The sequence below is a fragment of the Panthera pardus genome, unplaced genomic scaffold (genome assembly GCF_024362965.1).
Source record: "Panthera pardus isolate Hobbes unplaced genomic scaffold, ASM2436296v1 HiC_scaffold_22, whole genome shotgun sequence".
Taxonomy (NCBI): domain Eukaryota; kingdom Metazoa; phylum Chordata; class Mammalia; order Carnivora; family Felidae; genus Panthera; species Panthera pardus.
In genome coordinates, this window is record NW_026526788.1 from 75,231,428 (window position 1) to 75,254,527 (window position 23,100).

The 23,100-nt window shown below is 42.5% G+C and overlaps 1 protein-coding gene and 1 long non-coding RNA gene across 3 annotated transcripts in view; both read left to right on the top strand.

The window, feature by feature from the left end:
* The first annotated feature begins 2,300 nt into the window (after positions 1 to 2,300).
* The window catches only part of INPP5F (inositol polyphosphate-5-phosphatase F), a 91,230-nt gene continuing 70,430 nt past the window's right edge, over positions 2,301 to 23,100 (top strand). Inside the window, exon 1 of one of the 2 annotated variants that reach the window (XM_019459614.2) lies at positions 2,301 to 2,662. In XM_019459614.2, the coding sequence (XP_019315159.1) occupies positions 2,566 to 2,662 (97 nt within the window). In that variant the 5' untranslated portion in view covers positions 2,301 to 2,565. The remainder of the gene's footprint in view (positions 2,663 to 23,100) is intronic. The other variant, XM_019459613.2, reaches the window with a different exon arrangement.
* On the top strand, positions 2,842 to 4,406 carry LOC128779043 (uncharacterized). The gene is made up of 2 exons (XR_008424966.1): positions 2,842 to 3,177; positions 3,820 to 4,406. It is a non-coding gene; the product is annotated as an uncharacterized LOC128779043 (long non-coding RNA).

A 23,100-nucleotide genomic window follows, 5' to 3' on the forward strand; every position in this document is an offset into this window, starting at 1 on the left:
AATGGAGAAGCAGGCCTGAGGTTCAGGAAGTCCATAGCAAGAGCAAGGCAAGGCAGCTGTGGCAGGAGACTGGAGATGTGATACCTGCCGAGGACAGAGCATTTACTCGCTTCACTCATTCTGCTCAGCCAGGCATCCATTTAGAGAGAGAGGGAGAAAGTCAGAGTCCAAGAGCAACTTTTCTTCAGGTTTTCTGTATCCTAAAGATTCTGCTTGTTAACTCTGAATTTATAGGTAACCACCCCCTTCCATGGTATTAGTTAATGATTGACTGCTGTTTCTGCTAAGCTGCTATTGGGCAGATTTTTCCAATAAATTTCACTTTAAAAGTGTTGTTTAACCCTGACTGCACATTAGAATCTTCCGGGTAGCTGAGGAAAAAAATGCTGATGTCAGAGCCAACCCCAATTAGATTCTGATTTCATTAGTCTGAGGTTCTAGCGTTGGTGTGTTTGAAAAACTCCCCAGGTGATTCTAATAAGTAGCTAGGGTTGGAACCTCTGATTTAAAACATCAGGAGAAGTTTCAATCAACTAGCCAATTGTTTTCAATTACAATAGCATTGTTTTCTTCACATCTGGCAATGTGATTCATTAAAAATAATGATATAATTTGTAGAACAAACTGTCATAGGGCTTTCTCATCACCTACTCATTTTTTGCTAAATAAAGTCAGCATATGGCTGAATTCAACAGTAAATCTGAAAGTGATGATTTCACGGAAACTTATCTCCATCATCTTGTGTCTAAGTCACATCACAAAGATTTGCTCTAGTAATCACTCCTCTTGATCTTTATGTTGAAGACATCTGGGCAGTCCAGGGTGCTTGGGGCTTATCAGAGATTCCAGACATTTTGCCACCAGAGGTCTTTCTGTGCTCTGGAAATTCAGCAGGGAAATCAGTGTGGGCTGGAATAATTAGTAATGTGGAATTCCTTGCTGCTTTGGGGCCCTCTCACTTTTATCTAAGCAGAAGATTAAAAGTATTGCCTTCCTTTTCTTATCTCCTACCTCATTTTTTCTTCTTTCCTTCTAAAGCATTATAGAATACAAGAGATAGGACAAGCAAAAGTCACAGATTTATAAAACAGAATGTAATTAAAAGTCATTGAGTTCAGAGGCGCCTGGGTGGCTCAGTTAGTTAAGCAATTGACTCTTGATTTCGACTCAGGTCATGATCTCAGGTTTCATGGGTTTGAGTCCCATGTAGGACTGTACGCTGACCCTGCAGAGCCTGCTTGGGATTCACTCTCTTTCTGCCCCTCCCCTGCTCTTGCTTTCTCTCAAAATAAACGGCTAAACTTTAAAAAAGAAAAGTCATTTAGTCCAACCACCATCTGAGACCAAGAGACCTTGCCAAGATTACACACTAGATCATGCCTGGAGCTGGAGCTGACCTGGGTACCTGACTCCCAAGCCGCATTGGGTTCAAGATACCACCTGACCTTTCAAAATAGCTCAAAGATATTCTGGAGGGCTTCCACCCTCCACCAGACATCTTATCCTTGTCAAACTAGATCCCTTTCACTCCACTGATCGACATATTTTTTGATGCCTTCTCAGACCCATCCTGCTTAATTCGGGACATGATCGCTTCTGAACTTTGCTGCCTTCTTCCTCGCTATTTAGAGCCCTATGCTAATACTTGTGTATTTTCTATTTTTACATGCTCCTGCTTGATGTGCATTTATTGGATACCTGCTGTTGTCAAACGTCACAAGGTACTGAGAGTAAATACAAAACAGAGAACGGCCCTGCTCAGCGGAGGGTCTGGCTGGGGCTAGACCCCAGTAACCATCGTCTTGGGTCGCTTTTCCCGGCTCTGCTGGTCCGGGTCTCTGCGGCTGCTCAGGCCCAGGGGGGGAGGGGCTGGATGTACGGATGTGAAAGGAGCTAGCATGGGGGGGAAGACCCCACGAGGAGCCAGCATGGGAAGAAAAACCCCACGAGTGAGCTTCTGCTCCACGGGCCACAGGGCAGGTCAGCCATCCCCTAACTCGGTCAAACCCGGGTTCTGCCCGCTTTCGCCCCAGATGGGAAGGCGGGCCCGCCAGGGGAGGGGCCTGGGAAGAGCGGGCGGAGGGGTGGAGGAGGGGGAGAGGAGGGAGAAGGAAGAGCCTGAGGGGAGGAGCCAGGGGAAGAAACCCCGGAGAAGCTGGAGGAGAGGGCGGCGGAAGGGACAGGAAGAGGAGCCGAGAGGGAAAAGGCGCGCGGAGGAGCCAGGGAGGAGGAGGAGCCTGGGAAAAGCCGGGGGAGGAGCCAGAAAAGAGGGTGGAGCCTGGAGCCGGGGGAGGTGCCAGGGGCGGGGCCGGGAAAGAGGCGGAGCCGAGGGAGAGGCCTCCAAGGCCACCGCCGCGGCCGCCGCCGGTGCGCGTTCTTCTCCCGCGGGCCTGGCCGCCGGGGCGTTCCCTCAGCCGCCGTTCCTCGAGGCGTGGGTTCTGGCGGCCCCAGTCGACTAGTACGCCCCGCGCGCCCCCCGCGGGTCGCCGCCGCCGGGGCCGGGGGCCGCGGAGACCTGGGCGCTCCCGGCCGCCGCCGCTGCCTCTCTCGGCGCCTGGGGCCGGCATGGAGCTCTTCCAAGCCAAGGACCACTACATCCTGCAGCAGGGCGAGCGCGCGCTGTGGTGCAGCCGCCGCGACGGCGGCCTCCAGCTCCGACCCGGTGAGACTGGCGGCGCGGGGTGGCCTCGGGCCCGGTGCGGCGGGGCGGGGTGGGGGGCGAGGAGGGGGCGCGGCCGGGCCCCTAGCCGCGGGCAGCCGGACGGGCGCCGACTGCGGCTCAGGCGCGCGGGGCGGGGCGGGCGCGAGGGGAGGCGCACGAGCTGTCATTATTTCCTGGCGGGAGGGAGCGCTTGCCTCGCCCCTTCCCCTCCGCGGGGGACAAAGGGCCGGCGACCCTCGTCCCTCCGAGCGCGCCTCCGCGTCGAGATCCGCTCTGCTGCCGGTGGGGAGCGGATCCGAGCTGAGTCGCGGGGTCGGAAAGTTGGGGCGAGGTGCGCCTGGCCTTAGAGGCCTCTTCCACTCTGGAGCGGTTCTGGCACGTCCTCTGAGACAAGTTCTGGGTTCGAATCCCGTCCGGATCTCAGACCAGAACCGACGCACCAGCTCAGTGGAACGTCCTGCCGGAGCTTCACTCCCTGTTGACATCTGTGTGTTTCTGGTCCTTTCTTGTTAAAGGTGTGACTTCCTTCTGCCTACCTCGTAAGCACCCGATTTAAAGCACCCTGTCTTTGATTTTAGTGTTACAGTTGAACTGCATCGTAATGTTAAACTTTTAATACTTTTGTATGACTCAGTATTGTGTGATACAGGATGTGTCGTGGGGCCACATTTGGGTGTCATATAAGCTGTTAGGAGGTGCCTAAGTCTGCAACGATGAGTTTGTGTTAGGAAAGTTAGTTGACAGTGGTGAGTTAAATAGAGCAATTCCTGCCCTCAAAGAGCTGACAGTCCAGGACGCGGTTTCCTTTATTGGGGGGCGGGGGGGGGGGGGGAAGGATCTCAGTGCACCTCTCCTTTGAGGTTCCCAGTTATTTTTTCCTGAGAACCTCCGAGAGCTTTCATTTTAGGAGAAGTGAGAGGACAGGCCTCTTTAAAGAAATAGCCAGAACATTTAAAATTTATTTGTAATTCTGTGTGTATTGTAGACAAGAATTCCATGGTATGAATTGAGAAGTATAGAAGGTCCAAATGAGCTTTTTCACATGACAGCTGTTAGTGTTTATAACAACATGGTTTCCTCGGACCTTTTCCCTTAATAGGTTATTCCCATTCCCCACAACAACCTTACAAAGCAGGTGGTGGTATTCTCTTTTTCAGGTGAGAAGAAGACAACGTGTGAAACTTGAGTAACTTGCCTGGGCTCACAGAGAGAGCCTGCCAGAACGCTTTCTGGCAGGTTCCACTGCTTTCTTATGGGGGCCTGCTAGTTGATTTGTGAGAGCAGTGAAGGAGAACTTATTATTTTTTCCTAGGCTCTGGCTGTATTTTCCTGCAATTACATTTTATTTCCTCTACTCAGAGTAAAGACAAACTACCACGCTCAGATAAGGTTCCTGATGATCTTGGGACAGAAGTTGCTGTAGACAGGATAAATTTGACCAGTCTCCAGTCATTCTCTTCTCTGTTTTTTCTGATTTGACCATTTGCCTAACACCTCCCACCCCTCTGCCCCTCCAGTTGGAGTAAGGCTTCAAATGCCCCTTGAAGAAAGGTAGATTGCAAAATTCTCCAGGCTGTCTAACAGCCGACCCTTTAGATTCTTAGGGCTTGGCTATTACAGCTGGATGAACTTGAGATCATCTCCAATTCATCCGGCAGAACACTTTTCTGTGGCGCATTTCCTGGACTATAAAATGAGGGTTGGGCTTTGGAGTCCTTGTACATAAAATGTGTTTAAAACAGCACTAATTTGTTCGGTGTTTGTTCAGTGTACATCTTGGAGGACAAGAATTAATGTGTTTCATAAAAAACAGCTCTCTAGGTGGTCACCTGTGAATTTGGGCCGTGGATTGAGACCTATATAAATAGGGTGGACTTGGTTGTTTCCATTTCTAGGGCTAGTCTCTCCTTTCTGTTGGCCTCTAAGATTGACAGAGGTGAACCAAGCTGGTGGGATTGCATGCAAGGAAGTAAGGTCATGGAAGCCTTGAGAATAGGAGGGGTTTTAGGTGAATTATTTGTCTTTTCCTTGGTTTGTGTTTGTTTCTTGTACACAAGAGGCTCTCCAATCCTAATGGTTGCTTGGGCATAAATTACTCAAAGTGAAGTAAGTCAACTCTTCTTGTATGCTTTCAGTGGAAGGCTACCGAAACACCTACTTCTGAGCTCAAGAAGCTCAGTGAGTCACAGGCATAAGCCTTTAATGAATATTCACAGGGTAATGTGGGCCTAGATTTTGTATTAAGCCATGTGGTTTGAATTACTGTTTATATATCCAAAGTCCATATCAGAAGGCAAATTAAAAGTTTTTTTTCCTGAATAAAATGATTGTAGTCTGTGCAATTAAGTTCATATCACTTCTGAGGATATAGCAGACCACAGACAGAAGTAGACTAAAAATCTAGAGGAAGGAAGAGGCCATTATGTTTTTGAAGTAACAGCTTGTTTTGGTCTTCAGGTGTGTTCAAGTGTAGCCAGTGAATAAAGAATCCCGTGCATTTAACTTTTCCAAATAGTTTTTCCTATCCAGTACTCAAGGTCCTTTCTAAAGAATGGCTATTAATAATGGTATTTTAATTGGATAAGTGTTTTTCAGATCTTTTTCTATAGAATCATTTAATATTGTCTTCATTTTATTGGCTCTTTTCCCTCTGCTTTTACGGACAGCTTTGCTATTGTTTGTAATGACAGCATTTAAAATCTTTCATTGCTTCCTATTGGCTATTTAACTGAATGGGTTACTGACCAACTCCTTTTTTCTCTTCCAAAGGGCAGTATTCTAAAACCAAAAAAAGCCTGTGGGCATTGTGGTTTTTGTTTTCGGCTATTGAACCACCTGAAACAGGACTTGTCTTTTTCCTAGAGACATCAAAAGAATCTGTATTGATATTTAAAGTTAAACGACCATTTCCTTGGCCTGGAATGTTTGTCAGCCCCTTTTCCTGCCTAATTTATTCTGTTAAGTCCCTGCTCAGATACCGCCTCCCCGCTGTGCTCACCCAGGCCCACATCCCTGGGGCAGAATTACCGGTCACCTTTATTGTGTTTCTAGGTGCTTTATACACTTAGTACACACTTTGATTATAGCCCATACTGCATCACATGGTAGTACTTTGCTTGCTTCTTTCCTGTTGGACAGCGTATTCCCCAAGGCAAGGACTTTCCTCATCTTGGTATGTGGGCTTTACAGTAGTTAGGATGAAGAAGGCATTTTTGGTTGAGTTGAGCTAAAGTCCGGGTTTTCTCTCAGTGATGTCATTGCCATAAAAATAGGATGTTGTGTTATGCTTAATATTCATTTTAAGCCCTGTTTTGAATATCTTCTAATTGGGGCAGAAAATCTCTGTCCAGCAGGGTGAGGAAATAACCATGAGAAAAGGTGTATTTCCACTTGTGTTATTTTTCTATCTGATTTAGTATCACCTTTTTTTTTTTTTTAAATCCCTGTGGTAGTATTCCCTATTTTCTTAACATTACTTGAATTTTTCAGTTTTTTCTTCTAGCTAAACACTTGAGTGCTGTTATTTTTTTATTTTTTTATTTTTTTATTTTTCTGGTGTTTCCACTTTTTTAAGGGTAGTGAGGAGTCTGTATTCATACATAGCAACTGCTTTTCGGTGGATGCTTCTGTCTTGCAAGGTAATGACTACCAGAGATTGTCTTATGTTCTGCCAGGGAAAATGATAAAGCTCCGTGTGAATATTCACTAATCTTCCTGGAGTGGTGTTTTACTATCTGAGAATAAGGATTATAATTTAAAGACTTAAAAAAAGGAATATAAAACAGTCTACTATTGGGGAAGGGTGATAAGGTCTTATCTCTTTAGTCTTAAACATTGCTGCTACTAGCCTTGTGGCTTTGTCTGATATGACGGTGTTATGTAATTTCCTGCTGAGTATTGGTTCATTCTATTCTGAGACTGAGTGACCATGAAAAGATGAGAGCGAGCATCTGTCATATACATAACATTCATAAGCCTGTAAACTATATTTATAGTTATGATACTCTAATGAATACCAGAGAACATTTTTTTTTGGAGGGGATAGTGGCTCTCAGAATTCACAGAAACGTTTAAAAGTGTTCCTGTTCTTTGTCGAGTTATTTTTTGATGAAAGTTATTTTTAGTATGCCATATGAAGTTAACTTTTTTTGAATGAGAAATTGTAGCTCTGGAATTGAAATAACATAGAACTTTTATCTCTTTTCAGGAATCGTATTTTATGAAACTATATTCAGTTTATTTAGAGTTTTTTAGTGTCATTTGCTGTTTACTTGGGGAAAAAAAATTTTTGAACTTTATCTTTTTTAAACACCACGTTTACTAAAAATTCACAAATTACTACGACAAAATGTAATTGGGCATTTTGATTTAAAATTGGATTATTAAATCTGTTGTAAAAATATTTTAACCATTTTGTTGAATAACTAGTTTTTTTCCTGGTGTCTTTAGTCTTCAGTTTCCTTTAAGCAGTTTATCAGTTTTATACCCCAAACCCCTTTTCTCCCGTATTTTATATTTCTAACAAGCTAGCAGTTAGATTGTACATTTATTTTTATGAACATTGGTGCGTGCAAGATAGAAAAGACCGCTGTTTCTACTCCCCCACTTCTTTAGCTTAAAAAAACCTAGTTTTTCTAAGGTGACTGATGACCTTTGCAATCAAGTTTTACAGATTGTGGGAAGTTTTTGTGCATATTTTGTTGTCTACGTTGTCAACCGAGATTAATCATAGTAATAGTAACAGCTTTTATTTATTGAGCATTTTTCTGAATCAGATAGTGTTCTGAGCTCTTAACACGTACTGTTTTATTTCATCCCCACAATAAACATCGGGAGGAGGGTTTATTATTATCCTCATTTCATAGGTGAGGAAACTGAAGCACAGAGAATGAATTTGTCCAAGTTCAAAGAGTAAGAGTTAGGCTTCTAACCCAGTATATGACTCTAAAGCCAAATTTTCCCCAGTATTGACAAAAATGTTTTATAAACCTTTCTACCTTCTTGACTACAGTTATAGGATTTATATTTTAATGGTAATATCTGAAATGTATCTTTCGCTATCATAATCATTATAGGGTAGCATATGTAGAGAGTAAAAGAGCCTCACATGTCAGAGCATGCACATTGAGAAAGGATCTAGGTAGAATGAAAGGCTGATAACTGGGACTACTGGTCAGTCTTTGATCCTACCCTGCCCTGACTCCTTGTACCAGAATTAGTTCATGTAGTACAGGGAACATTGTTATATAATTGACTAATTGTTTTTCCAGTTAGGGTCAGTTTATCAGGTTTCTCTTCGGTTCTTAGAACATCTGCAGTTTGGGCAGGGAATAGATACAGGGTAGATCTTTGAGCAGAAACATCGATATGTACTGGATGGGAACTATTTCAGCCAGTGATGAGCAACCTGAAGCCTTTCCCAGTCTCCCGTCAGGAGTCCTAGATCCAATTTCACAGGCATCCTTTCAGAGCACGCAGAGCAGAGAGGGAGTGGAGGAGAAAACGTCTTCGGGGCAGCCACCTTCAAAGAGGGGAAGAACCTCTGTAGAGTCCCTGGTTCCCAGATGCTTGGGCTGTGACCAGGCCTTAGCCAGCAGAGGCCACGACTTGCCTAATGCTGGTTTCAGGAGAGGCAGTCTCAAGGCCTTTTAGGCTAGAGCATTCCAGTGCCAGAAACCAGGGAGCCCAGACAGCTTGGTTTTTGAGAAATTTGGTTGCATTGGTGCTGCTCCCCGATGCCCAGCAGCTTGACTCCCCTTTGTCCTAACTTCCCAGGCTAATAACTCAGCCCAAAGAAGGACATATTGGAGGCACCTGGGTGGCTCAGTCGGTCAAACATCTGACTTCTGCTCAGGTCATGATCTCGCAGTTTGTGAGTTCAAGCCCCACATCAGGCTCGCTGCTGTCAGCCTGTCAGCACAGAGCTCACTTCAGATCCTCTGTCCCCACCTCTCTTCTGCCCCTCCCCTACTTGCGCTTTCCCAAAATATAAATATTACAAAAAAAAAAAGGAGGTGTAGATTTATAGTTATTTCTCTAGTGCCTGGCCCATAGCAGGTCTTCTGTAAAAACTATATTGAATGAATTGAAAGGATTCTGGTCCCTGGTCAACCCTGGGTACCCCGAGCAGCAAAGGGTCTGTTGGGAAGATTAAATGGAGAAGATAGGAACAGAAGACTAGAACACTGCCTGACTTGACAACAGCAAAAACAACAAAAAACGTGGTAATTTCTCATTGTCATTTTACTCATGAAGGGAGGAATCGGACTTTTAAGTCTGGAATTCAATAAATCTCTTCTGTCTTTGAATGAAAATAAATGGGATGCGAAGACATTTTAATTTTTCTTGAACTGGCCATTATGCAAAAACCACAAATCACTTGTTGCTAATTTTGGTCCTTGTGATTTATGACAAAATTGGGTTGTCCTTGCTTCGGCAGCACAGACGTGACAAAATTAGGTGATGTATTTGCAGATAGATACTAGACTATTAGCAAATCAAACTAGTTTGTGCTGTTGAGTGGATTCTCAGAGCCATAGGCTAACTTTGGTGTGGTTTCATGGGGATTTAAATGTGTTGGGTCTTTGTAAGCAGTATCTCTCTATGAGTAAACTGTAAACTGTTCTATTTCTGTTCAAAAAAATTTTTTTAATGTTTATTTTTGAAAGAGCGAGCGTGAGCAGGGGAGGGACACAGAGAGAGGGAGACACAAAATCTGAAGCAGGCTCCAGGCTCTGAGCCGTCACCACAGAGCCCCACGCGGGGCTTGAACCTAGGAACCGTGAGATCATGACCTGAGCTGAAGTTGGATGCTTGACCGGCTGTGCCATCCAAGATGCCGTGTTCAAATGTTTTAAAATATAACCTTTAAAAATCTAGCTTTGCAAACACAAGTCCTGAGAAGTGACAGCAATGTCCTAGAACCTCTAACAATTACCTGTTAGCAAGTCTAAGTTATAATCATTATGTATTAACCGACCATAATTGAACTGAGAAGAACATTTGGAGTATGTTTAACAAAATAGAGAAATAATACATTTTTGAATCATCACTAGCTGTTGATAATATGTTAAGTAATAATGCATTAATAGTATTTTTCAACTGATGATAAACCCTGAACGTTTACCATTATAGTACTATCACAACACATACTGGTAAGATCTTAATTAAATCTCGTGCTCTGTTAGGATGACTCATTTTCCGGTTGCCGTGAGACCCTTAAAGAAACTGCTCTCATTCACAAAAAAGCATCCACTCCTGGCTGCTTTCTTTGGTAAGCCTGGTTGAATGAAATACAGGTTGATTTTAGGTCAGTGTTTCTTGTTGTTATTTCTTTTAAGGTAATTCATTTTATTTCAGGTCGATTCAACTTTAACCAGGCATTTCTTTAACTTGATAGTGGGACATTTAAAAATACATTGTCTTTATGAATCTTATTTAAAAAAAAATTTTTTTTTAATGTTTTTATTTATTTTTGAGACAGAGACAGAGCATGAGCAGGGGAGGGGCAGAGAGAGAGGGAGACACACAATCCAAAGCAGGCTCCAGGTTCTGAGCTGTCAGCACAGAGCGCGACGCGGGGCTCGAACTCAATGGACTGTGAGATCATGACCTGAGCTGAAGTCCGATGCTTAACTGACTGAGCCACCCAGGCGCCCCTATGAATCTTATTCTTTGAAACAGCTTTTCAATTACACCAAACTTCAAATTTCACAGTTTCTGCCATGGTCAGTGTCTACAGTTTGAAACAGTCACAGGATCTGAAATATTAGGAAATTTTAAACATTGCCATAATGCTTTTAACTTTAGTAGTCTGCATGTATGATATTAATGATGCTTCTGAGTATCATTATACTTCGTTTTTATGCCAAGTATAAACGTTCTTCTCCCTATTTCAGACCCTCAGGAGACAGAACAAATTGTTGAGTAGAGTAATAGTTTGCTACTGTCCCTTCTGGGTACTTCCTGACCTCCAGGATTTGATTCTTTCTAGTAGCTGTTACATTTATCCCCCTTTACCTCTTTACAGTGCACATCTCCCTTGATTTACAATGGGGTTACGTCCTGATCACCCCTCATAAGCTGAAAATACCATAAGTCGAAAGCGCATTTAATATACCTAGCCTACCAAACATAGCCTAGCCTACCTTGAACATGCTCAGAACACTTTAGTTAGCCTACAGTTGGGCACAAATCCTCTGACGCAAAGCCTATTTTATGATCAGGTGTTGAATATCTCCTGTAATTTGTTGAATACTATACTGAAAGTGAAGACAGAATGGCTGTATGGGTACAGGATGGTTGTTTCGGGTGTGGGTTGTTTACCTGTGGGGTCACGTGGCTGACTGGGAGCTACAGGTACCCGTGACTGCCCAGCAGCGTGAGGCTGTGGTATTGCGTAACACTAGCCCGCGGGTGGGGGGGTGGAATCAAAATTTAAAATACAGTTTCTACTGCATGTATATTGCTTTTGCACCATTGTAAAGTCAAAGTCGTAAATTGGACCGTCGTGAGTGGGGGACCATCTGTATTCCCTTCTCACAAAGAAGCAGCCTCATTTTTCCCCCTCTAATTTAGCATTCTGTGTGTCTCCTAAATTATATTAAGTCTGAAATTCTGTGAAGTTATTTATTGTCTCAACATTTATTGAAGACCTGTCTACTGGACACTGTGCCAAAGAAAAAGATGGATAAAATGCTATACCTTAGCCCGAGGGTATGGTCCAATGAGGGAGAGACACACAGGATTCTAGAGTGACAGGCTCTGTGACAGAGATGTACGGCCCAGCTCTGTGGGAGGCTTGAGTTGGGTATTGAAGTTCGAGGTTTTGGTGTTGTCTCCCCTCCCACCCCCGCAAGATGGTGAAAATCTGTTTTTCTTCCTAGTAAAAGGAATGGGAAGAACGGTGCCCTTTTATTTGGTTCTGTGAAGTTTCTACCAGCTGTAAATAGTCTGATTGTATGTCTCCTATAAAAGTGGGAAGCCCTGGAAGAAACTGGCTGTATACCTTAGTAGACTGCTATGGACTTCATTTCCTGGCCAGACTTCACGCTTTGTATGCACACTGCGTTCTAATTGGATATCTAAAAAAAAGTTGATAATGGCCAAACTGAAGTAGTCCGGGCTCCCCCCCTACCTCCCACCCACAGACACTCTGCTGTTGTCTTTGTTTTTTGATCTAGAAGCAGTTCATTTGAGGCCAGCTAAAGTGGCAAATCCTAGATCTGATGGTGGGTTTGAAGGCGGAGCTTTTTGTCGGTGAGGGCCTGTGGGGGGGAGAATGACACAGACCATCCTAGATGAAAGGGGTCAGCTTTGAACAAACTTTCCAGGAAAAGCCAGGAAATTATTTAAACACCAGCTGGGGGAAAGGTTGTGTCTATTTAATAATTGAAGTGCTCATTTTATGCATCTTGGTCAAGAGTTCTAAAATGAGGAAAGAATGGGTGTCTGGGTGGCTCAGTTGTTGGGCTCAGGTCATGATCTGGCAGTTCACGAGTTCGAGCCCTGTGTTGGGCTCTGTGCTGACAGCTCAGAGCCTGGATGGAGCCTGCTTCGGATTCTGTCTCCCTTTCTCTCTGCCCCTCCCCTGCTCATGCTCGCTCTCTCTCTCTCTCTCTCTCTCTCTCTCTCAGAAATAAACATTAAAAAAAATTTTTTTTAAAGAAATAAGATGAGGAAAGAAAATACCAATTATTAGCTCTGATTTAGCTTTCAGGATCCCATTTCTGAAAGATCTATCAAAGAACTGTTTTGGGGAGCACAGAAGGTGAGGGGTCTATCCCACCCAACACAATGCTGTTCCTTGGGTAATGCATTATGAGTTTACTGTTCAAGGATTTATCTAATCCTTATTTGGCCTGATCATATCATCAGCTTCTTAAGGTAATGAGTTTGGAAAATTGCAATTTAAGCTGTACTTGCCTTCATTTATTCTCAAACCAGGTATCTTAGACATGTATCAGACCAGGTCTTTTAGACATGTATCTCCTGTGCTGGTATTCTGAATGCACTGTGGAGTCCACACCTTTCATAATTCTATACATTTCCAGCAGGTCCTCCCATGACCTGATTACATTGTCTGACCTTTCACACACAGAAAAGTTGTTTGTTTTTTTTTTCCCCTTTTATTGTCCTCTGTTCTTTTTCGAGGTGCATTGGCCTTCTCTTGAGATGGAACAACTGGGACTTTATGTGTCAGAGAATCATAACAGTTTTTCGATTGGTTATTGGTAGAGTTTAAAAAACAATTTCTGATACCCTTCATGATCATGGTCAAAACTTTGTGGCTCTGTTGTTGCACCATAATTAGAGTCCCGTTTTAATAGAAAAGTCTGAAAATTCTTAAGATCCCTTTCCTAAGTAGTGTCTCTCATCTTTTAAGAATATGGGTAATTTTTTGAAACATTTCTTTTTTTTTTTTTTTAAGTCTGTTTATTTTGAGAGAGAGTGAGAGCACAGCGGGCTCGCACATGCACACGAGCAGGAAGGGGCAGAGAGAGGGAGAGAGAGAGAGAATCCTAAGCCGTACTTTATTTCATGGAAGTGTTTAAAGTCCTACATGGCACAGGCATCCTCTATGAATCAAAGTGATTGATAGAATAAAATTACTAATGCAGGTTCCACCCAGTAACCTATAATCCCTTAGACGAGTGATTCTCAATCGGCCAGTACATTAGAATCACCTAGGGGAGATTAACAAAATACCTATGCCAGGGCCCCACCCTGACCAACTGAGTCAGACCCTCTGAAGGGGTGGGGCCCACGCATCCACATTTTCTCAATGAGAAGCCAGGGTCAGTAACCATTGAGTTGGAGTTCACATGGGGAAGTCACCAGCTGCTAGAACTTCTAAATTGGGTTAGCTCTTTAGCTTGCTTAATGCTGGAAAATAATTACCATTAGTTCAAAGAAACGTGTATCCAACTTTGCATTTCTAAGATGGCACCTGAGTCAAATTATTCCCTAACCTGTTTCCTTGCATCATTCTGAGAACTGAGGCATGGATGAGCTACGGATGGGAACTTTCAGTTCCTCATCGTAGAACCCTTTTCCTCATCTGACTTTGGTATTGGCGATTGTCTTTGAGAGCAGTAATATCCTTTGTCTTTAGCAGGAAATGAAACTTGGGTCTGATTATTTATGCATACCCTCATACCTTATTTATTCTTTTTCTTAAAGACACAAGTGAAACTGCCTATAAACGATAGTAGATGTGTGACACCCAGGCTTCTCTAGCCAGGGCTGAGGGAGCGCCAGGCTCTCTGGGCTCTTGGAATGAATGACTCATGCTCTCTGCAGGCATACAGTAGTTAATCAGTTGTTTTCTGTATACCGGGAAGAGGAGGGCATGTGAAAATAGAAGCCATGTGCTGCCAAAGGGGCCTGAAATAAGAGTGGAAATGTTGACCTAATGGGTCAAACAATTGAGCTGTGACAAAATACCCAAATATCTTTGGGTGTATGTTACTTGAGTTATTCCACTACATTAAATTTGGTGTTATTTCAAAAGTGCTATACTTTTGCAATTTGTAAGCAACTCTACTAGCTAACTTTGAAATTCCTAAATTTTAGAACCTATTTGCAAATTTCAAATGTTTCTCTTTCAAATTTGTATGACACATTGGACCATCCCTTTCGAAGGAGCGATTAGAAAGCAGCCTGTTGCAGCACATCAGTTACATGGCTGTTCTTTGTGGAAGGATGGTAGAGGCCCATTGGTCATGTTCTCTGCCATACCATTGCCTTCTGCCTCCAGAGTAGCCGTTCATGTTGGTGATAGGATGTCCATTACCGAGTGTAGTTGCTACATATGCTTAGATTGATGTCATCTACATGTGTCCTCTGTACAAGCAGACTTCTGCTAATGCCAACTTTTATTTCCTTAGTGAAGAGTGACAGGTTAAACACACACACATTTTGAAGTGAACTGTGTGCAAGGTACTCTACCAGGCAGCAGAGTCCCAGCAGTTGGTTTTTTTTTTAACGTTTATTTATTTTTGAGACAGAGAGAGACAGAGCATGAACAGGGGAGGGTCAGAGAGAGGGAGACACAGAATCCGAAACAGGCTCCAGGCTCTGAGCTGTCAGCACAGAGCCCGATGCGGGGCTCGAACTCACGGACCGCGAATTCGTGACCTGAGCCGAAGTCGGCCGCTCAACCAACTGAGCCACCCAGGCGCCCCGAGTCCCAGCAGTTTTAAAGACATACTGAGCTCCCCTCTTGTGCCAGGTACATTGCCTCTTTAGGCCTTCCTCTGTTTTGTCTCATCTGTACGTTGGCAAGGGAAGCCATTTTAAGTTAGCTTAAAGTTTCCTCGAATTTTCAGGCGAGTCTCCATTGTGAGAAATCACACCTGCATTATTATATTTATTGAAAAATAAATGCTTTTAGTGTTTAGAGTGCCTGTTGCAAAATGCTGGTCTTTTGGGGACTTCCTTTAAAAACAGTATAAACAGGGGTGCCTGGGCAGCTTAGTCGGTTAAGCATTCAACTCTTGATTTTGGCTCAGGTCGTGAAATTGAGCTCCTGAGCTGAGCATGGAGCCAGCTTGGGATTCTGTCTCTCTCCTTCTCTCTCTGCCCCTCCCCGCCTCCTCTCAAAACTAACTAACTAAATATGGTAAAAACAAATGTTAGTCTTTTTAAATGTCACTGAAGATAATAGTGAAATAACATTGAAGATAAAGTTGGTAGGAGAAATCCATCTTCCACTTCAATCTTTCATGCTTGCTTTTACTTATTTATTCATTTGGTTCAATAACTATTAAATGAGTGCCTGCTACCAGTGGCAAATAGGCATAGAATTAATAAACTGGTAAGTTGAAACTTAACAATTGGCCCTTTAATTGGTTAGTTGAAATGGTACATTTTCACCTGAGTGGCTCAGTCGGTTAAGCGTCTGACTTCTGCTCAGGTCATGATCTCACAGTTTGTAGGTTCGAGTCCCACGTTGAGCACTGTGCTGACAGCTTGGAGCCTGGAGCCTACTTTGGAGTCTGTGCCTCTCTTGCTCTCTGCCCCTCCCCCACTCATACTCTTTCTCAAAAATGAATAAAATTTAAAAAATAACCTATACATTTATTATAATAAGTTATTTAATTATATAATATATAATATACAATTATTATATAGATTATTATAGTTATTATTAGGAGTTATTTCTACCTTTTTATGTTTCCCATTATGTACATGTGGTTTTGTTTTGTTTTTTCTTTTTCCTCCCACTTTTTCCTATCTTCCATTGGATAGCTTGAATTTTTGTCAGGTGTCTTTCTGTTGCTGATGAAAAGTTATACAATACATTCTATTTATATTTTTCTGTGGTTTTTTATGACTTAGGACCCAGTACTTATTTTCACATACGTAAGGAAAGTGTACCAATATTTATGTCTTTTTCCCAAGCATGTTTTTACCCCCTTTTTTAGGTTTTTACCTCTTGTAGATTCTCCCTCTGTCCTGTGTAGAGGATTTAGGGAAGGGAGGAAGTTGGCCCTGGTGCTCAATTTGCCATTTGGACCCAAACTGGGTTGCTGGGACTGAGGCTGGACACCCAGTTGTGAGCTGCGTGTTTCATGTTCTGAGGAAACAGGATTCTGGGGGCATATCTAGGCATTGCTGTATTCTCATAAAACGTTCATTACTCTGAGAAGGCTTTTGGGAATTCTGGTCCTACCATAAGATTTAATAAGTAAAAACTCTGAAGCTTTTTTTGTTTTTGTTTTTTTCCTTTTTGCCTTTCCTCTTTAAAAAAAACAAACAACAAACCATATGTAGACCTTGAAATAATCTATGGAACTATTTGAGTGGTAGGAACCTGGAATTTTAAACACTTAAATTTCCCAACTCGAGCTAAAAGTTATTGAATGTTGATGTGCCAGACGTTGTGTTGGACGCTTTCTCATGATTCTCTCTCATTTGATCCTTATTAAATGCCCTACAAGTTGGATGGGATTTCCATTGACAGCAGAGGAGTTATTGCTGAGAGGGGTTCAGAGACAGCTGTAGAGCTGAGACTCTTCCTCTGGGGCACGGAGCACAGGCGTTACCCTCATTGTGCCCACATCTCTGGACTCTGTCTCATCTCCTGGTTCCGGTGTCTGCCCAGGCTGCTCTTGTGCACCTGGCCCTGTCCTGTCACCCGGATCTCTGGCTGTAGGCCCGTCCTCTCATGTCCATCCTCTCCACGCTGGTCCTAACATTCAATCTCCAATGCAAATCTGCCCCATCTGGATGGAATGACCCCTGCGTTTACTCTCTGTTGTCCACCCCCAACTTACAGCTCTCTGCCCCACAGTACCAAACTATCTAGAGTCCTCACCACATTCAGTAAATATTTGCATGCTTGTTATGTGTGAAGCAGCCTGTCAGATGTACCGCTGATGAGAGCGTTTTTAATGATCTAGATGGGGGAGGTCTTGGCCTGGACAAGGATCATGGCAGTGGGGTTGGAGAGAAGTGAAACATTCATCAGATATTGAGGAGTAAATCGATAGGACTTGGGGTGGAAGAAAAACATTTTGGATGACTCCCAGGTTCTGACTTGTGCAGCTGGAATGATGTTGGTGAGCTGAAAGGCCTGTTCCAATGTAAAATGAGGGTATTACACTCAAGAACGTCTTGTAGGGAACCTTACGGTGTTAGAGGTACATTAAAAAAGAGTCCTACACTAAGTGGGAAGTGGTATTCTGATTTTGACAAGTCTGTGTTGTATTTGGTACAGTCAGCTCTGATATCTTTATCTGAAATAGACCAAGTGACTTTAACTTTGCCACTTTAAGTAGTGAATCACTGTGTGATTCAGTGTAAGTTACCTGACCTCAACTTGCCTCTCCATTCCACGCTGTATCGTCCTTCATTTGTCCATTCAGCATTTTGGAACCTGCTGTGTACCATGTATTGGGGACATAAAGCTAGATGAGACTAGGTCTCCATGAGCTTTGTGTTCAGTCAGGGAGACAGGGAAGTCAGTAATCAGATGCATTAGACCAAAATAAGGTGCCATGATAGAAATAAGCACAGGGTTCAGGAGGCCACAAAAGAGTGCCTAATCAGTTCTCCTGGGTGGGTGGAGTGGGCATTGTGTCAGGGAACACCAGTGACTCTTGTTCTAAGTCTGGAATGAAAAGCAGGCAGAAGTGGGTGTGGAGCAGCATTCCAGACCCAGCCTGCACACACTTCTGGGTGGTTGCGGGAAGGCCAGGGTGCTGGGGGGTGGGGGTGGGGGGGCAAGAGGAGGGTGGACACCAGCCAGACCAGCCCCTGCAGCCCTTTCTGAGGAATTTGGACTTTGTCCCTAAGGCTGGAGGAGTGGAAGGGATACGTTCGGATTATTGATGTTCATATTTATGCTTTTCTAATGCCTGCTGTAATTTCTTTCATAATATTAATGTTAGACAAACCAGATTTTAGGGCAAAGGGCAACATTTAAAATAAAGGCAGGTGGGTGCCTGGGTGGCTCAGTCAGTTGAGTGTCCGACTTGAGCTCAGGTCATGATTTCATGGTTCGTGAGTTTGAGCCCTCCATCAGGCTCTCTGCTGTCAGTGCAGAGCTCACTTCAGATCCTCTGTCTCCCCCTACTCTGCCTTCCCCTGCTTGTGTGTGCACGCACTCACTCTCTCAAAAATAATAAACATTTAAAATAAAGGCCGTTATTACATCCTGATAAACAGCAGTTCACCAGGGAAGGTGTAATAATCCTGAATGTGTATCTGCCTGACAACACAGTCTCAAAATGTGAAAAAAAAAAACTAAGGGAAAAATGGAAAAATATACACAAAGTATAAGGTTATAAAAATAAGCCCTCTCTCAAAAACTTTTTGGTGAAACAATCAAAAATATTAGTACATACAGGAGTTGGGCAACATAATCAACAAAGTTGATATAATGAATCTTCACCCTAAGGTTAAATAGTGTGCTCAGATGTTTGAGATCCATAATAAGGAACACTTTTTAAATTATGACCTAGTGAGCACATACTTATATGTATGTACCAGAAACAAAAGTTTCATGAAATGTTTCTCTTTACCTGGTGCAATTTCCCTATTTTCTGTTCTGTTCAGTTTCATTGATGTTAATGTTGATCTCATTATACAAAATTGATTTCATGACCCACTAATGGATTGACACCTTTTTTTCTTGAAAACACTGAGTTTCATGCACACATAAAACATTTAAAAATTTACTTTCTGGATTCCCTTCGCCAAGCCAAGCCTCTGGTGCCCCTCTCCATCTCCCTCCGAACTTCCCTCCCCCCTGCTAAAGCGAAGATGACTTTGACTCCTGCTTTTACTGAGTCAAGGCCATCTGATCAATTCGTTTACTGCTTCTCCATTGCTATATTTAGCTTTTCACCTTCTCCCAGACTTAGAGAAAGGTAGTGACCTTCCTTTCCAAGGGCAACTTTTTCACCTGTACTTTTGATTTCATCATCTTCTGTTTTCTTTTCCTCCTTGACTATCTCCTCTGGTTCTTATTTCTCCTTGATTATTACATTAGGAACTCAGTGGTGGTGGTTTTTTTTTTTAATTTTATTTTTTTATTTTTAAAAATTTACATACAAGTTAATTAGCATATCGTGCAACAGTGGTTTCAGGAGTAGATTCCTTAGTGCCCCTTCCCCATTTAGCCCATCCCCCCTCCCACCACCCCTCCAGTAACCCTCAGTTTGTTCTCCATATTTGAGTCTCTTCTGTTTTGTCCCCCTCCCTGTTTTTATATTATTTTTGTTTCCCTTCCCTTATGTTCATCTGTTTTGTCTCTTAAAGTCCTCATAGGAGTGAAGTCATATGATTTTTGTCTTTCTCTGACTAATTTCACTTAGTAGAATACCCTCCAGTTCCATCTACATAGTTGCAAATGGCAAGATTTCATTCTTTTTGATTGCCGAGTAATACCCCATTGTATATATATATCACATCTTCTTTATCCATTCATCCATCGATGGACATTTGGGTTCTTTCCATACTTTGGCTATTGTTGATAGTGCTGCTATAAACTTGGGGTGCACATGTCCCTTTGAAACAGCACGCCTGTATCCCGTGGATAAATGCCTAGTAGTGCAACTGCTGGGTCACAGGGTAGTTCTATTTTTAGTTTTTTGAGGAACCTCCATGCTGTTTTCCAGAGTGGCTGCACCAGCTTGCATTCCCAAGGAACTCAGTCTTAACGGGTTTAACTGGCTCTCTCTGGATCTCAAAGATTATCTGTGACTATTTTCAGTCATTAGAGCACAAAATTTGGTCATCCTTATAGTTTTTCTAGTTTTTTTTTTTTTTTTCAAGTTAAAATTTTCTTGAATGGCTAATGTGTTCTTGTGGTTCAAAATGCCAAAGATGGAAAAGAGTATCGAATTAGGAGGTTCTCACCGACCTTTCTTTCAGCTGTTGTATACCCTGTCCTTTCTGCCCTGCCCCCTCTCCTTCTTCTCCCACTCAGAAGAGCTGTTTCAATGTCTTCTTTTACTTATCATTTTCCCATCCTTCTCTGGCTTTCTTCGAGGTGTTTTCTGTTAACCTCCTGTGCTGTCCTCACTTACTGTCCACCCCACCCTCAAGCTATGTAGCTCCAGGTCCTGTCCGGCTAAGACCCTTGCAACAATCATCTAGTTGTTCCTTTCCCTACTCTCAGTCTCCGCCTCCTGTCAATACTGTCAGCTAATCCCTGGCTGCAGTCTTGTTTTATTTATGCCATTATCTGCCTGCCCTGGTCTCCAGGAAGCACACACTCATTAGTTTTTTATTCACATCTCGCCACAATTGGCCTCACTTTACTTTTTCCAGTCTTATCAATCCACATCTTCACCACGCCATTGGTCTTCTGTTCTAGACAGCTTGTTCCTTTATTTTTATATCTACCTACGTAGCCTGGTACAGTGCCTGGTCCCTGGCAGGTACTTGATAAGCATTTCTCCAGTGAAGGGACACATTCCAGAACAAACTTTGCACTTTCCTCTGCGTTATTTATTTATTCATTTATTTTTGCTGCTTTACTTATGCTTCAAGTTCCGCTTCTTCTATGTAACTGTTCCTGACTGCTTTACCTCTAACTTTGTTTCCTCTTTCTTATTGCTATAGCTCATTTGGTCCCAAAGGATAGAGTCACAAAATTGTGGTCTGTTCATTTGAGGTCAAGGTGAAGGGTTATGGGTGATTGGAGCTCTTTGCTTAGAGGGGCATCTGTGTTGGCAGATGTTGAGACTTGGACTGCCTGATAGAGATTCTGGCACACTCTTTGAAAAGAAATCAGGGTATTTTTAGTCTACACACCAGCGTGAATTCCAGCAGAGTTAAGCTTTTAAAAATTAACAAAGATAAAATTAATAAACATTTAATACTGGGTAAAGAACAGCTTTTTAGGTGTAAAGATAATGAAAAAAGGTTGTGTATAAAAATTAAGAACTGAGGGGCGCCTGGGTGGCTCAGTCGGTTAAGCGTCCGACTTCAGCTCAGGTCACGATCTCGCGGTCCGTGAGTTCGAGCCCCGCGTCGGGCTCTGGGCTGACGGCTCAGAGCCTGGAGCCTGCTTCCGATTCTGTGTCTCCCTCTCTCTCTGCCCCTCCCCCGTTCATGCTCTGTCTCTCTCTGTCTCAAAAATAAATAAAACGTTAAAAAAAAAAATTAAAAAAATATTAAGAACTGAAAACATTTGTAAATATGTCAGAGTTGATGTCTTTAATATAAAAGGGACTCAAATCAATAAGGAATATAAAAAAAAGTGTTAGAAAATATGAATAGCAAAATCATAGAAGAAACATAAGCCAGTTTTATAATTAGAAGTTTAATTTTATCAGCAGTGAAAAGAAAATAAACATCATTTAGGCAATGGATGCCAGCAAATGAGAACAATTTAAAAAAGAAATTCTGAATGGCCACAAGCGTGTTTTAAAACAAGCATTTTTATGTTTCTGGCAGAAATCTTAAGTTGGTATATAACCTTTGTAGAAAGCAATTTGGTAATATTTGAATATTTGAATTGAATATTTAAATTTTTTTTGTTTTCACCTACGAATTTCATTCCTAGGAATCTGCTCTAAAGCTGTTAATTAGGGAGGCAATACAATATTTGCATAATGTTCATCATTTATTACAGTATATTTTAATAATAGGGACAAACTAGAAATCACTTAAATGCCCAAGAGTGAGGAAGTGCTTCCTGTGGTGGAAAATTACGTAGCTGTGACGTTATAGTTTTGAAGAGTTTTTTTTTTTTTTTCCTTAAGTTTATCTATTTTGAGAGTGAGAGAGAGAAAGCACCAAGTGGGGGAGGGGCAGAGAGAGAGGGAGAGACAGAATCCCAAGCAGGCTCTGCACTGTCAGCATAGTGCCCAACATGGGGCTCGATCTCACAAACTGTGAGATCATGACCTGAGCTGAAATCAAGAGTCAGACACTTAACCCACTGAGCCACCCAGGTGCCCTGAAGAGTGTTTTAAAGACATGAGACAATACTCATGTTATAAGAAAAACAATTTGCATATACTGCTATATTTGCAGTCTTGTGATTTGGTATGCACACAAACTATGACCCTAAACATAGCAAAATAAGTTATCTGGCTGGTGGAATGGGAGTGATAAAGTACTTTTTCCCAATTTTGTACAGTATGACTTTTATAGTAAGAATGCATATTACTTAAAATGTAAATATCTTCTTATTGGTTAGTTCCATGTATAGGTTCTGTAGCAGGATGGTTAAGAGCACAGACCATGAGTCATGCAGGTCTGGTTTGAATTGTATTTCTGCCCAAAGAGGAGTCAACTTCATATGCCTCCCACTGAGTAGATCATTAACAACAAAGACATTTAAGATACAGTAGTCAAAACTCAAATGAATTTGGAGACTATGAACTATTGAGTCTGTAATTACCCTGTGAGTTATAGATTGATTATAAATTTCACTAAAATAAAATTTAAATGGTAATAATTAAAATGTAATTTAAATTTCCTGCTAAGACAAATATTGTTTTCATTCTTGGTAATTTTTTCCAGCTATTGAGTTACCATTAGAGCTACATTTATCTCCGTGTATTTAATAGACTTTTGCAACCTGGGTTTCTCTCACAAGAGAATTAAGCCCTGACGTTCTCACGCATCCACTGTGTGTAATGAATTAGCTTCTTGTCTGGTCGTGGAGAATAATATCAGTTATGTGCCATTCTTGGGAGAATTGAGAAAAGTCACCAAAGCATTCTGTTCTGTTCTGTTCTGTTCTAAGGACCCCTGATTGGGATGCCTGGCACATGGTAGACGCTCAGGAAATGGCAGTGGCTCTTACTGCCTTTGCCAGAGAAGTCACATAAAAGAGCACTGGCTTTCTGGATTTCTTTGCTTGGTGTGAGCTTCGTTGGGAAAACATATTTTCCAGAGTGTGATCCAGCAAGTCGACATCTCTGTGGCTGTTTCTCAGGCCTTGTCTTTGAATCTGGGACTAGCTATGGGCC